General features: G+C 31.3%; 3 protein-coding genes across 5 annotated transcripts; 2 read left to right on the plus strand and 1 right to left on the minus strand.

Annotated features, from left to right (window-relative positions):
- Positions 1-3: 3 nt before the first annotated feature.
- Positions 4-1442, plus strand: LOC136417815 (uncharacterized). The gene is made up of 5 exons (XM_066403625.1): positions 4-140; positions 192-374; positions 522-683; positions 1195-1230; positions 1267-1442. The coding sequence occupies exons 1-5, from the start codon at positions 92-94 to the stop codon at positions 1395-1397; spliced, it is 561 nt and encodes a 186-aa protein (XP_066259722.1). The 5' UTR covers positions 4-91; the 3' UTR covers positions 1398-1442.
- Positions 1443-1501: 59 nt separating this feature from the next.
- LOC136417816 (uncharacterized) lies at positions 1502-5186 on the minus strand. 3 transcript variants are annotated; one of them, XM_066403627.1, is made up of 4 exons: positions 5154-5186; positions 3341-3390; positions 3136-3279; positions 1502-1962 (listed from the first exon to the last, which is right to left on the minus strand). In XM_066403627.1, the coding sequence occupies exons 1-4, from the start codon at positions 5183-5185 to the stop codon at positions 1760-1762; spliced, it is 429 nt and encodes a 142-aa protein (XP_066259724.1). In that variant the 5' UTR covers position 5186; the 3' UTR covers positions 1502-1759. The 3 variants fall into 3 exon arrangements, with proteins under 3 accessions (XP_066259724.1, XP_066259725.1, XP_066259723.1); XM_066403628.1 differs by lacking the exon at positions 5154-5186 and adding an exon at positions 4533-5053; XM_066403626.1 differs by lacking the exon at positions 5154-5186 and having other exon boundaries at positions 3341-4452.
- A 156-nt stretch (positions 5187-5342) lies between these two features.
- LOC136417818 (uncharacterized) lies at positions 5343-10039 on the plus strand. Its single transcript, XM_066403629.1, has 3 exons — positions 5343-5469; positions 6240-6368; positions 8280-10039. The coding sequence occupies exons 1-3, from the start codon at positions 5406-5408 to the stop codon at positions 8522-8524; spliced, it is 438 nt and encodes a 145-aa protein (XP_066259726.1). The 5' UTR covers positions 5343-5405; the 3' UTR covers positions 8525-10039.
- The last annotated feature ends 5872 nt before the right edge of the window (positions 10040-15911 follow it).

Genomic DNA, 15911 nt, shown 5'->3' on the forward strand with positions numbered 1-15911 from the left:
ACGCTGCATCTAACAGACATCTATAAAAGATCAAGTTCCTCTCTGTTTTAAAAAACGTTTTGAAGAATATAGTAAAATGAATGAATAAAGTATGGATATTTTTTCAGTGTTTTTGACTTTGTTGGCGTCAACTACCCTTGGTTAGTAGGTATGGGTTTTAGAACAATTGAAATCGATAACATTTTTTCCAGCATCGGCCCAAAATGCAAATAATACCACGATATTCTGCTACGAATGCCGTCCAGGAACTAATTCAGCTGAAGCCTGCGCTAATCCCGTAGGAAACGTTAACATGGTGAATTGTTCTACGTATGCAAATGGAAACATATCTAACTGGAACTTTAACTGTTATTTCACGTATCTTAACTATAGCAGTAGGTGCTAGTTAGAATTTTTTCAATTCGAATTTACCCGTCAATGTTCTCCAAACTCCTGATAACCTCGCTATACTCTGATAACCTGACTGATAACCTCTATTTATTAATACCTATTTTAGCTCATTTAAAAAAAATCAATTTCAGATAGTACTGGAGCAAACAATTTAACAGGTATACACAGGGGATGTGCCCTATTCCGGGTAGGAACCCAGAATAACATATGTTCTCAACCTGAAATTAACGCAACGCGAGTGTCTTGCGCTACTTGTTCAACTTCCTTATGTAACAATCACACCTTTAATGCTGGTAAGTTTGGAAATAGTGAAACAGCTACTTGATGAAGGTAAAGTGTCTCCATGATTGATTATACAAGATGTCCAAAATTCGAGGACGACCGTTGAGATGTTAGAAAAGAGTTTCGCAATTGAGATCATGACAATTTCCAGTAGTTCCAGAAATATTTGAAAAAATATAAACCTTTAAAAAATAATAAAGGATGCCCACCCCGGTCTGTGGGCTAGAAGGTATTCAAGATAATATATCTGGCATGAGGATCTTGTAGACGGAAAGAACTGCAGAATTTGTTAAGTTCCGCAATAGCAATGGAAGTAAATAAAATTATGATATTTTGCATTACTTGTTACTGTGCCTGTTATTAAAGAAACGATGATTTTCCGAACCATTAGAAAAGTTTCTGAGAAGTTTGCAGTGAATGCAATCTAGAAATCTATGAGTCAATCTATGGACTGCTTTAGACTTCTTTCTGCTGATCACCTTGTAGATTTAATATTCATTTCAAACCAACATTAAATTTTAGCGAATGAGATAATAGATGGTGGATCTAGCGGGGGAGGTGGAGGAGGAAGTGGAGGAGGAGGTGGAGGAGGAGGAGGAGGAGGAGGAGGAAATGGGGGCGGCGGGAATACGGGAGGGGATGGCAATAAAATTTTTCCTTCAGTTATCATTTCAGTGTTAACATTCCTCATGTTACTTTTCGGCCATAAATTTGTAATAAATTAAAGTTCTGGAGCTGCTATATTTGATATAGCTTTCTTGTTGTAAAAATTAAAACTGATTATTTTCAAAAATATTTTCCTTTTATTGAAAATATATTTTTTATATAACCGTGAACCTATTGAACCTATCAACCTCAGTTGTATGTGGTCTGCTCTTAAAATTAGTTTATATCCATTAACTTATGAATAATTAGATGCAGTTGGGTACAAGGAATGAAAATAAAGGGACTTAATGGAGCATTTAGGTCTAGAATGTTTTGCCCTCGAAGAGCCAGAAATCTGTCTCTTCTTTACAAAAATAACTTTAACGGAGTGACATCACTATTTTGGCCTTTAAGCTCAGCTTTCAGTAAAATCTATTTATACTCAATATATCTTCATTGCAATGAATAATACTAAGATGATTAACAACAGAAATTGCTGATTCATTGATCCAGAATTACATAAATTCCTGTCAGCACATGTGGCACATTCCAATAGTTGGTCTCTTCCATTCCGGTATATACCACTGAGGTAACTGCAAATATCATATGGCCTGCAGGATTTGTGTACCCATATCATACCATCATCTACATATTAAACATAATAAAACGTAACATTTTATTCTTACAAGAATATAGTTTTAAATATTTGATGGAGGTTATGACATTACAAAAAGTTTATTACAACTACACTCAATAATTTTGGTTATTTTTCTAATAATTTTAAGGGATGAAATACTATGTCATCTACTCCCTACTTGAATATTAAGTATCAGAGAATATACTACTGGTTCGGTTTGTGGTTTTTAATTGAAAAACTCTTCTCAAAATCCAACCAAACTAGTATTTCCTGCCATAAGAAGAGTTGTAGCTAATATACTATAATTTTCTTTTTCCACTACTAGGTTTAAAAGACACCATTATTGGGTATTTTGAACGTACGTTTTTACGTTTCTTTTCTAAAACAATTATGCAGTTATGGTGAAATTTTCAAAATATTTTAAATTTTCATATCTTTCGAAAATTTAAATTAGCGTTGTTGAATAGATTTGCCCAAAACTAAAGTAGAACAGTGCAAACCGGTTTGCTCTATCTCAAACCATATGAAAACTGCAGATCATCAAAACGTTAATAATGTAAAAGACGCCATTTTTTTCGAAAAATAATTAGAGATAAGTGTAGCATATGTTACGTAAGAACTGCTTGAAATTTTGAGCAGTATTCGGAATTAATATAAAAATAAAGGGCTGTCGTTTTAAGGATTTGACCCTCTGGTCAGAAATGTTTGTTACCTTATATAATTCGAGTAAGTTCCAAAATGATTTCTTAATAAATGCTCGAAATGTTACACAGCATTCAAAAATAATATGAACCTCAAAAGTTTCCGTTTGAAAAATTGGACTAAGCGATCGTAACTTTCTTTGTCCACCTTGTATTATTTAAAGAAGTATCAAAATCGACCCACTTTAAAATGGTTTAGACTAATTGCTTTTGAATACATAAAAAATCACTCTGTATTAACTATCTAATTGCACAACTTTTTGTAAACCTTGAATTTAAAGCATACACCTTGCAGTCCAAATCATGCAGTAAAATCAATAGAAATGATCTATAAATAATAAAAGTCAAGGAATTTGAAAGTTTATCATTACGTAAGTTATATAAAAGCCTAAAAAATTTCATTGGTTTAATTTTGAGAAGCTTTTGTTTATTACATTTTATATCCTGTAATATATAAATTAGCTTAAAACATTTACTTACGGTTAACGACAGTTTTGGTACATACTTCTCCAGGCATACATATTGATTTTTTGTGATTTTCATAAAAATTGAATTGTTCGCACGCATTGGGTGCATTTACTAAACCATTATGGCTGCTACATGTATAACACTCTAGGGCGTTACCTGCAAATTTAGCAATTTCAATTCAGTTAGAGAAATTCTGACAAACACTGTAACTACTTACCTGATCCAAATATTAAAATCAAAAATATAATTTTAGAGAACCAAGCCATGCTAAAAATCGTTTCGGCTTTGAAGTTTTTCACGGTAATAGCTAAGTGAACATTAAAATTCATAATTTTTATTTAAATGACAAAGATTGTTGGCAAAATACTTTGGTGTGTTGACATAAGCTAGATTAATAATTAATTTATAGGCTTATAAAGCACACAAACTAGGGTATTGGGACAAGGTATAGATTTTCAGTTTATTATACAGGGTGTTTAAAAAAGACGCGACAATATTTAAGGAAGTAACTTCTCAAGTCATTTTATGGAAAAAAGTTTCTATGAACAAAGATTCGGAAATGTATTGTTTTCAAGATACAGGGTGTTTTAAATAACGGTATTTGAAAAATAATTCAAATATCTTTTGACCAAATTTTTTGAAATTTGTTGAATTTTTGAACGTTATTTGTAGTAATAAGAGGCGGATTTGGCCCTAACTAAATAAAAATTATTAAGTCCAATAGCGTCAGGGGAGATACCTTAACCAAATTTATTGACAAAAAAATGTACGCCACTGACTTTAATTAAATTTACGTATTATTGAGATAAAAGAATTAAAAATACAACAATTTTGTCTTTTAAATTTTTGTCGTATCTTGCTTCGTTTACGAAGAAAAAAATAAAAACCATATTATTGCATGTCCATTTATCATACAAAAACACCACAGGATATAATAATTGTAATCTATTTAAGGCCAAATCAGCCCTTCATTACTATAAACAATGTTCCCTAATTTCAAAAGAATCAGTTAAAAGATATTTGAATAATTTCTCAAAAACCGTTATTAAAAAAAAATTAACACATGTTAATTCCAAATACTTCGGAAACAATACATTTCCGAACCTCTATTCATAGAAACTTTTTCCATAAAATTACTTAAGAAATCACCCCCTTAAATATTGCCACGTTTTTTTAACACTCTATATAGAGATTAGACGCGTCATTTCCTTAAAAACCTTGCAAAAAATGACGGATTCAATTAGTCAACAAAATCGCATTAAAACGTATTTTAGTGTTCTTTTTTCTTTATTGTTTTCTAATTTGTATATGTCACCAGGCATTAATATTTGCCTGAACTTATAGAAGATAAGTTACACATGCGCTTGTAAGAAAAATATTGTACTTAACACGTGCGAGAATGTTGTTACCTTACTTGATTGTTAACTGTCATCAGCGTGTAGTAAAATGTTATTTTTCGTACTTGTTAGGCAAAGTGAAATATGTAATTACTAAAATAGTGATGAGCTCATAGCAAATCATATGCGGCATATGGTATAAATAGACAAAAAGTTTATCCACTTTTGGACAGAATTACTCTAAAGTCATTTTTTACAGATGCGAAAGAACGCCTACTTTGTCAGTTCTCTGCTTCTAACTAAAGTCGAATAATAAAGTTTAAAATGATATTTAATTTTGATTCATCTTTTAGAGATATCAGTTGTTATAGATGTCATAAATATTTATAAATGTTATAGAAAAAAACTTAAAAAAGAAAGGACAGAAATGAATATTATGTATATAATATGTATATATGTATATACATATGATATTATATATATAATAAGTAAAAATCATTACTCAACTAAATACCCGTGTTAGAACCGATAACTAGTAAACATGTTTTACTTGCGAAGATTAGATACGAATCTAAATTGGAAACTTTGCACTTCCACATGTTCAGAATTACTAAATGGGTTACATTGAAATTTTATGTTCAAATCCTTCAGTATCAGTGACGTAGTCTTAAAAAATTTTAAATATGTACTTACTGATGATTCAAATAAGTCAATGTTTTGCTCATATATTTCTATTAATTTAAGTTAAATGTTGGTTCATATATCATGGTTATTTTCCATGATTTTCACACCAACGAAATAAAAGCAAATGCCCATCAAATCGTTATCGGCGCACATGGAGTCATATTTGTTTAAGATAAACCCCATTGTATGAGTACTAATACGAAAGATAGTACATTTAATTTTTCTACGTGAAACGACAATCATTGATTTGTGTCACTCAAAATGGTTCAAATTGTGGTAATGTATTGCGTGGGGTTGGTTTTTGTGGCTCAATTTCTGGGCATAGGTTAGTTGCATCAATTCATGTCAATTTAATTCACCATATATTATTGTCTAATTTTATATATTTAGGGGTCCATGACACTTTAGGTATTTTTTCATATTTATGAGAAAAAATATATATATATTTTTGGCATTCTGAGGACATTGTCTAACGAAATAAATGTGGGTCTTGTTCATCTTTTCATTTTTTCAACACTTACTTGTCTTATGGGACCGTGGAGCGAAAAGGGGTGCTGGGTGGGGCAGCTAAAACGGGGTTTTGATGTATTTTTAGAGTAGTTCAGGTTAGTTCAGGTTAGTTTTGATGTATTTTTAGAAGTTTTTCAAAGGGTGACATCACTTGTATTAAATATTTTTGTGTGAAACCTTTATTTATTGCTATTCTTCTATTACACTTACTTTACCTTTCCTTATCTTATTTTATTAGCGTATCCCCTGCGCAAGAAAAACATTTAATACGAGTGATGTCACTGTTTGGAAAACTTCTAAAAATACATCAAAACTAACCTGAACTAACCTGAACTACCCTAAAAATACATCAAAACCCCGTTTTAGCTGCCCCACCCAGCATCCCTTTTCGCTCCACGGTCCCATAAAACAAGTAAGTGTTGAAAAAATGAAAAAAAAATGAAAAGATGAACAAGACCCACATTTATTTCGTTAAACAATGTCCTCAGAATATGAAAAATTTTTTTTTTTTCATAAAAATGAAAAAGTACCTAAAGTGTCATGTCACCATATTTAGTAAAGTAAATTTAAGTTATACATTTTTAGTTTCCGGACTACAATGTTACGATTGTGAGACGAAAAAGGGGGCAAACAATAACTGCGAAATTAATGTGAAAAATGTCACCTTGGTATTCTGTCCATCAGGATTCGTTTGTACTTCCTATACAAGAACATGTAAGTCAATAATCAAATTTTTCCACATTGACCACATTCAGCAAAGTCAACTATTGTGTAACCGTTCGGATTTCTGTTTAGATCTTTCAACTATATGTTTTTATTTCTCAATCATAATAACCGCTTTACCACCTTCTTCTAGTGTTAAAACTGTATAAAAATAAAATTTCTTTCAAATATATGGGGTGTTCCAAATAAGCTCAGTCCCATGGAGATTATGGAAGCGATAAGAAACGCAAGGTGAATTAAGTAAGAAAAAAGATACGCAGTTTTGTGCCCGTTCAGAAAATGTTCTAAAATTTAAAATATGTACAGAGGTTGTCAAAATATCAGAAAAAAACTAAAAACTGAAATTTTTGAAAATCATAAATTATGAGTAAGCCGTTCAAGTAAATGCTACAAAATTTGACAATTCTCTAGCATTGACAACTGCAAATCGAATAGAGTTCTTAAAATTTTTCCAAGCCTTTCAGATTTAGAGCAATTATATCCAACTTTGTAATTTTTTATGACCACCACATTGGATTTTCATGTAGAGTTTACGTAGAATTTACTCAAACAGCTTACTCACAATTGATGATTTTCGAAAATCTCAGTTTACAGTTTTTTGCTCATATTTTGATAACTCCTGTGCATATTCTTTATTTCAGAACATTTTCTGAACGGGCACAAAAATGCGCATCGTTTTTTCTAATTTGGTTACCTCGCATCTTTTACCGTTTCCATAATCCTCATGGAACTCATTTCATTTGGAACACCCCATATATTGTCGGCGTAAACGTTATAGTTTTCCACCTTAATAGCAACAGAAACGTATAATACTAAAATATTTTAATATTTAAATTTTATAATTTTAATATCTAAGTGAATAATTAAACATTTAAAAATTTGTCACATTTGAGCTTTTAATTGTATAGGGCAATTCAAAAGTACAAACCGCTACTTCAGAGACGTTTCCTATACATTAATATAAGACGAAATTTTAAATATATTTTTTTCTAAATCGTTCCTTAAGAAATTTATGACGATTTAAAGATTGGGCCGGTAAAGTGTTTTTTTTTTATCCTGATTGGTCAACGGACAGTCACAAAGTGTTGAAATTTGGTACATAGCCACAAAATTGGATCTGAATATTTTTACAAAAAGAAAATTTTTAACTACTCAATGGCCTGACGTTTTATAGGGGTACAGATAGAGGTACAGACTAATTTTTTGATCGGACTTTTTTGTAGCTTTTGTAGACTTTTTAGTAGTAAAATTTTGACATGTAAAGATCGTATTCGTTAAAAACAATCTTTTTTACAATAAAAGGACGCTCTTTCTTAAATTCACTTAACCTTACCCTTTTCCAGAAAAATGGATTTAAAAAAATTATGTCTAAAATTTTATATGTATTACAAAAAATTCCATCAAAAAATAAGTATGTGTACCCCCCAAAACGCCATTGATTATTTAATATTTTTTGTAAAAATATTCCAGATCCAATTCTATGGCTACTCATCAAATTTCAATACTTTGTGATTTTCCATTCACCAATTGGGGTTGAAAAACCATTTTACCAGCGCCATATTTAAATCATTACAACTTTATTAAGAAACGATTTAGAAAATATATATATATATTTTATATATTAATGTGTAGAATACGCCCCTAGAGTAGTGGTCTGTACTTTTAAATCAATTACAAAACTGTTTTTTGCGCCATATAGTGCTCACGTCCAATGGCAAAACTCATCGTTTTGTTCCATGTTTCGCAAACTTAGATCGGTACGACATAGAACTGTCATATGGATCTTGAATTCTAACATATTGTTAAAAGGGAGAAGACGTTGATTTTGTTGCAAATTTAAAATAATCGCACACAGCCATCGATTACTTTCCTTATGATATTTTAACCTTGTTTTTCTTTTAGTAGGAAAAGAGACCAATATTCGTAGACTGTGCAGTCCCAGTAACGAATGTGAAATTGTGTCAGCTGAAAATTCTCATATACTAAATCCTGACGAGCAAAGTGTTATAGAATGTGTTAGTTGTACTGACGTAGATGGCTGCAATACGGCCAATACTTTTGTACTTAACTTCACGCAATTTTCTTTACTGTCAATTTTGGTTATTGCTCTCAATGTTCTTAACAATAAGTTGTCATTTTTGTATTAATTTTAATTATATGTTATAAAATTACGACTTTTAAGGACCAATGGATGTAAATGCTAGTAGCTATATCTAGAAGATAAATTCCATGAAAACCAAGAAATTATCCAGTGATGAGCTCTTTTTTTAAATTTCTATAGAAACTCTTTTTTTCGTTCTAAACTTTAACTTTTCAATGTTAAGGAAATTTAATAATTTTTGTGCCAGTTTTACTCAAATATTCTAGGTATTTTGCAATTATCTTGCTACGATTGAGCATAAATAAACGCTTGTTTCATACTAATTATGATCTTCCCGCCAAGGCTTACCGTAAAATATTATAAATTGTTTAACACTATACACCTTGTTTGTTGTTAAGCTTGTCTCGTTTATCCCATAATTTTGTGCAAGTTTATTGAGACACATAAAAAATTTCTTATTCTTATAATAGACAAAATTTATCGTATTTCGCATGTTCTGCCTGAATCGAACAAAAATTTAAAACGTTAAATTCTTCTAAAAAAATCCAAAAGTATATGGTAGCAGTAATCGAAGATGGAACAACTTCGAAACTTCGTCCTCAAGTGAAATGGTCATCCTATTCACCCTTATTATACAATATACTATTGTCCATGGCCATTCACTCGGAATGAATCAATATTCAATTTGTTGACTGAAGTTAAAGAGAGATCATATACCGTCAGAGGAAATAATGAGGGATTTGCAGGATATAAAGTTTTTATTCTCGCTGACAATATAAGTTAGGTACGTTACCATGGCAACCCGTTTGCAGTTGGCGTTGGCTGCCTCATTGATTGATTGGTATGATTGGTATATTATATTTTATGTAAAAATATATGTATCACAAGAGTTTTCTATTGCTTTGTATATTAAATAGTTTAAAAGATTAACGTTAAAATAATTGCTAAAATTTCAACTGTGTTCCATTTTAATAATAAGTATTAAACTTAATTAATTCTGAAAATTCACCCTTTTCACCAAACTTGAATCTCTATTAATGCAAAAATAATACAAATATAAATATTAATAATTTCTTAATTTAGGTTGTGTTCCAGGTTTAGGCACGAATGTGACAAACTTTAAAATTATCCGTAGTTATGTATTAGAAAATGTTTCTATGTCAGATTTATTGTAGCTCAATGGAAGAAGATATTTTAGAATAGGAGTAATATCTTGAGAGGTGTCAGCTATACAATAATGTAAGTTATTGTAACAATGTTGTTTTCAGTGAAGACATAATCAACACGGAACCAGCAGAACCAGCACTAGAAGTATTACCGAATAATGCCATTATTGTGTTAAGTTAGGCACAAAGTTTTTTAAGTCATCATTAAAATTTATAATTTTTAAATTAATACATTTATTTAAGTATATGAAAGCACAATACAAAATTTATCTTCCTGAACGAAATTTCACAGTTTGAAGCATTTCAAAATAACTTGCTTTTACCTATTTTTAATTACCCACTACAAACAGTATTTGAATACTTTAGCAAGAATAGCCGATTATACTTGCCATCATTTCACAAAAAATTAATAAAATTTTTATAAAAGTTTTACTTGCATCTATTTACTCAAGCTTACCAGTATACATAAAACCCAATAAGGCTCAAGTTTTGCATCACCGGCCACGGATAACCAACTATGTGAGCAATAACTCTTCCAACGTTCTTCAGCTATTGAATTACAACTGGATTAATACCCCAGATTTTTCCTTTAACGTAGTGGCAATAGAAAAGAGTCTACTGGGGTTAAATCATAAGGTCGTCGGGTCCATCGATTCAGCGTTACGTTAGCTACTGGCCCCATTATATTTAAATATTCTATGCATCTTTCACTGGAACACCCTTCATATCTACATCTACAACTGTTAAAATAAGTTAAAACGATCATTGTACCAACCTGAACTCGAATTTATGTATCGACATAAAAAATCGAATTTAACAATTTAATTTTTCGAATACAAAAATTGTTCAAATAATAATTTTTTAATTTTATTTATTAAGAAAAAAACCAAAACACATTTTTGAAGAAAAGAGTTTTAATTCGTGAATGCATTGATAAATCAATATAGAAATTGTAATTTCCATCTACGTAGATTGCTGACATTCCCGAAAGTATTATTGAATTGTAACTTGAGTATAAGCTAAACAATCGTGATAAAAAGTCACCTTACCACACGGATTTGTGAACTGAAAATAGTACAGTACTGATGTTACCGCTGTTAAGAGAATCCTACTAACATAAAACTATGCATTTTCTAATTGGTTAAATAAATAGTCATTATATTTGCTTTCTTCATTAAAAATATATTTTAGGCCAGTTTACTAAAAGAAAAACAACACTTCGTGTTAAAAAGCTAAATCATGCGGAAGGTACTATTTTGCTGGCTTAGATAAATTTTCGCTTATAGAACGTAAATGTACAATATAAAATGATTTTATCGTACACATTAGGCAAAGCATCAATGCGGTTCATAATGTGGATATTAGCTATCAACTTAACCATAAGCGTAAAAATTAAGTAACATCACGAAATACGAAAAAGAACTTAGTATTATCATGTATTTGATGATGGTAGTTGAGTTTGGACTTTAGCTATTAGTTTAGTTAGACTCCGGGTATACATATACAGTCAGCGGCAAAAGTGAGTACACACAATAGAAATTGAAAGAATAATATATTTAAGATAAACTAAATAATGAAAAAAATTTTATAAACATTAAATATAGGTACATATGTGGTTACATAAAAACATGGTAATAATTGTAATTACCTAAATGAATTACAAATAGATTTATAGATGATTGCCTTATAACAGAGCTTTAAAATAGAGGCAAAAGTCAGTACACAATATTACAAATCGACGTGTTCTAATGCATTTTGTTAACATTAACGATAAAAATTAATACTTTGTTGGTCCACCATTGGCCTTGATGATAGCTCTTAATCGTCTGAGCATAGAATTAATAAAATTTTGTGTAACAGTAGGCAAAATTGTATCCCATGCTTCAAGTAGTGCAGTTTTGAGAGAAGTTGCGCTTGTAATTTCTTTAGAACGCACCTTCCTGTCCAATATTTCTCACAGATTCTCAATTGAATTGAGATCTGGGGACTGGGGTGGAGTATGGAGTTGTTTTGGAATGTTGTATAACAACCATTCCTTGACCATATGGGCAGTGTGCTTGGGGTCAATATCTTGTTGAAATACCCATGACCCCTGTAAACCTAATTTAACAATACTGGGCCGTAAATTGGCTTTTAGGATATTCATATATATTGTTTTATCCATTATTTTATCAATCAAAACTAACTGCCCCACTCCAGAGGCTGCCATTGCACCCCAAACCATTACGGAACCACCCCCGTGTTTAACAGTGCTCAAGAGATTTTTGGGATCCAGTTCAGAATTTTTCGTTCGCCATATTTTTTATCTCTTTTTTTGAGCAAATATCTCAAATTTACTTTCATCTGTACAAAGAATCGTGTTCCAAAATTCTAGTGGTTCTGATAAGTATTTTTTTGCAATGGCCACTCTGAGGGTTAGATTTTTAGCACTAATAGCTGGCTTTTTACGGGGTATACGACCATGGAAGCCTTGCGAATTGAGTGCTCGCCGAATAGTACTAACATTTATAGAAGTCCCCTTCGGTTCTGACACATCCGCGGCTAATTGCACTGCACTGGTTTTAGGATTCTTTTTAACCGTCCTTGTTATATCGCGTATATCAAGAGGTGTTAATTTCCGTGGACGTCCTGAACGAGGTTTATTGCGCACACTACCCGTAGCTTCATACTTATCCCAAATTTTTTTTATATTCTATATTTTTTCACTATATTCACTATTCACTATATTTTTCACTATATTTCCAATTTCCCGAAAAGACTTGCCCTCTGTCGCAAGGTTGCAATAAGTTTGCGTAAATCTTCTGATATTTCAGTCCTTTTATGATTTTCATTACGTTTTGCCATGTTGTTACTTATTGGATATTGTATTAACAGCCAAACAATTCACATATCGTATGAATTACTTCTTCACTGCATGCTACTTAGTGTTAATTGATCTCTAATACAAAGACTGTGTACTCATTTTTGCATCGTATTTTACGGAGTCCTGTGATTCCCCAAACTCTACCTTGTTGCCAATTGTATATAAACATGTTTTTAAACGGTAATTATGAAGACGATAGAACGAACATTCTACTGTATTCATAACTTTAAATAAGGCTTTTTAAAAATTTTTTACTACGGGATAAATTGTACAACTTTTAAGTGTGTACTCACTTTTGCCGCTGACTGTAAGTAATTACTATGTTAAATTTAGATGATACAGTAGCGATAGACGATAAACTGCGTTTTATACATATAACGATTGTAAAAGGGGTATTTAATGCATTATTTTCGATGCTAAAATTATTCGCCCCTATCCTACTACCCCTACTAACTTTTTATTTTCAAATAGAAACTTATCCATTGTAGTATATCAAAGGTATTCAATAAGGGATACAACGATATAGTCAGAACTAATATTAGATCTATAATTTCCTTAAAAAATAAAATTATTAGTTGCAAAATAAAGTAACTCACTATTAAATCAAACAAAATTGAAATTCTTACAATAAATGCTCAAATTGGGCGCCAGTAATAATTTGATTATGTTTCAATTATTCCTTGAACTCTGTTATGCAATTATCCAGTGTCTATTATTAATTCTAATTCTGTTTGACTTTTCAGACGTAAATCATTAAAATTTTTAGTCTATGTTTGTAAACAGAACCTTTTAAGTGACTCCAAAAAAAAGTCGAGGGACATAAGATCTGGAGATCTGGATGGAAGATCTGGAGAGCCATTTTATTGCTCCTTTTCTGTTGATCAATCTTCTATTGAAAATCTGATTACGATACTCTCTCACAACCATAGCATAATGTAATGGTGTACCATCTTGTTGGAACCAAATATCATTGGCTGCTTGTTTCTCATTTTCTCCAAGAAAAATTGCGGCGATTGATGGAACTATCTCATTTTATATTAAATGCAGGCGTGATGTGTTGTTTAAGTTCCCCTTTGTGAAAAATGGACCGATGAACTGGTACCGGATTATATCTACCCATATATTGAGTTTTTACGAATGTTGTATATGCAGAGTCTGCATCCAATAAGGTTTGTCTGTAAACCAGTAATGTATAAGTACAAAAATGTTTAGGCATTTTTTAAGCACTACCCCTCTGTATTACCTACCTCTGGAAAAAGTGTCTATTTTTTCATAGAGGCTCAAAAAGGCCACAATAAGTCATAATAAAGTAGGAAATGTCATTAATTTATATTGAAATGTTTCAAAAATATTAATAAAAAACCATCTTCAGGAATTAATCTTTCACCCTTTATATATCGAAAACAAAGCGCCTTTCGATATATGTTTATATGAAGTTTTCGCATATTTTGGGACCTAATATACATATATGGTTGAATTTATGGTGCTATGTTCAGAGACACCTTGTATAACTATTAGATAGCTATTTAACCGAAGCATTCCTTATAAATGTTTTGCTTATGAATATATGTATTATACGAGGAAACTTGTTTATTGTTCAATTATTAATATGATATTTATCCAAATGGATAATCTTTCACTCTAAAATAATGTAAAAATCGCTCATCAATGCTTATAAGACATATTCATTAATAATAGAATATGACACTCTTTAAAAGGATTAGCCACCATTGACTGCATATGGGCCTCACAGGTTCTCACTAGGACCTGTAAGAGTTGGTTTTGTTAAGGGGAAGAAAAACATTTCAAAAACGAGTCAAAAAATTCTTCACAATCACTTAATAATTAATTCACTAGTGACTTTAGTAACTCAAGATAAATAGGGGTCACATATCGTCAAAGGGAGTAATGAACGATTTGCGGGATGAAATTTCATTATTCCCGCTGACCATATAATTTGCGCATGTTACCATAGCAAACCGTTCACCATAGCTCCTCCACACATACAGAAAATGGCGATTTCAGCTGGCATTATTGATGCATCACTTGATTGCTCAATGACTTTTGAGGCCCAATATTATTTATGTCTCAACAGACGCTATCGTTGGTAATGAATATAGGCAATGAACAATATCCGTGGACAAACTGTAGTATCTACCTATCTTTTAAGTCCATTATTCCTTCGGAAAATTGGCTCTCGTTCCAACTTCCGAAATCACTCTAATACCAACACCAAATTAAAATATATCATTGCCAATTTTGACGAATTTTTCTTAAGGTTTACTATGAAACTGAATATTGATTGAAAAGCAGAAATTTCTTTTGTAGTCATTTTGAATATAAAAGGCGTATTACGGTCCAGGTACAATAAAGGAGATAATATACGTGGACTGAAAATGACTAAAAAATAACTAACAGATATAAATTTCTCATATTTTAACGTTGGCTAAAAGTGAACTTATTAATAAATCCAAACTAATCTTACATTATCTACTTATTACATAAATAATGATTGTTTGTTAACATATTTATTTTGTCATCTAAATGTGGCAAGTTAACATTGCCAAACATCAAGGAAATTAATTAATTTTCTCGTTAAATATACCAGATTATGATTTGTTTGATTTTAATATACAGTATATTTCACGAGACTAGTGATATGAAAGAGTGTATGCTTCCGCGCATTTCCATTTATAGTATACAAAAAACAAAGTAAAAATTGGAGGTGTCACAGCTGTCGTAGTGAATGAGCTCTGCAATGTTGCCGGCTTGCTTTTAAACAACCAGGTAGCTTGTCTGTTATGTATAGTTTACTATCAAAATTATTGGAAATAATTAAACATATCGTTATTTGAAATAATTTTGATAGCAAGCTTTAAATAACAATCAAGCTACCTGGTTGTTTAAAAGCAAGTCGGCAACATTGTAGGGCTCATTCACTACGACAACTGTGACAGCTCCAATCTTTATTTTGTTTTTTGTATTACTATAAATGGAAATGCGCGGAAGCATACACTCCATATCGCTAGTGTCATGAAATATGCTATATACGGTGAAATCGCTCATGAACGGACACCGTCTGGTCTCTCAAAATATGTCCGGCTAGCACAAGTGTCTGCTTATGGGAATTTGTAATAAAAAAAAACCCATTTCATTTAAATTCTGCTTTTATTACTAAAGCATAATATAATTATCAATATCATATTCCATAACGTAAGTAGTTAAATATAGACAAATTCATGAACAAAGGTCGTGTAAGGTTAAAGGGTCAATTCGGCCCCCACGAGCGATCGATCTGAAATTTTTACCAATTGTCCCTATCACTCAAAGGACTCACCACATAAAATTTCAACTTCCTAAGTCTCACTATTCAAGGGTAGAACGGGGTTGAAGGTGAAAACTTT

Source organism: Euwallacea similis, chromosome 30, assembly GCF_039881205.1.
Source record: "Euwallacea similis isolate ESF13 chromosome 30, ESF131.1, whole genome shotgun sequence".
Classification (NCBI taxonomy): Eukaryota; Metazoa; Arthropoda; class Insecta; order Coleoptera; family Curculionidae; genus Euwallacea; species Euwallacea similis.

Coding starts and splice junctions, on each gene's coding strand:
- LOC136417815 (XM_066403625.1), top strand. CDS start 92: ATGGATATTTTTTCAGTGTTTTTGACTTTGTTGGCGTCAACTACCCTT. Junction 684..1,194: donor CAATCACACCTTTAATGCTG/GTAAGTTTGGAA, acceptor ATTAAATTTTAG/CGAATGAGATAATAGATGGT. Junction 1,231..1,266: donor TGGTGGATCTAGCGGGGGAG/GTGGAGGAGGAA, acceptor GTGGAGGAGGAG/GAGGAGGAGGAGGAGGAAAT.
- LOC136417816 (XM_066403626.1), bottom strand. CDS start 3,452: ATGAATTTTAATGTTCACTTAGCTATTACCGTGAAAAACTTCAAAGCC. Junction 3,280..3,340: donor GATTTTAATATTTGGATCAG/GTAAGTAGTTAC, acceptor CTAAATTTGCAG/GTAACGCCCTAGAGTGTTAT. Junction 1,963..3,135: donor TACCAAAACTGTCGTTAACC/GTAAGTAAATGT, acceptor TTTAATATGTAG/ATGATGGTATGATATGGGTA.
- LOC136417818 (XM_066403629.1), top strand. CDS start 5,406: ATGGTTCAAATTGTGGTAATGTATTGCGTGGGGTTGGTTTTTGTGGCT. Junction 5,470..6,239: donor GGCTCAATTTCTGGGCATAG/GTTAGTTGCATC, acceptor ATACATTTTTAG/TTTCCGGACTACAATGTTAC. Junction 6,369..8,279: donor TACTTCCTATACAAGAACAT/GTAAGTCAATAA, acceptor TTTTTCTTTTAG/TAGGAAAAGAGACCAATATT.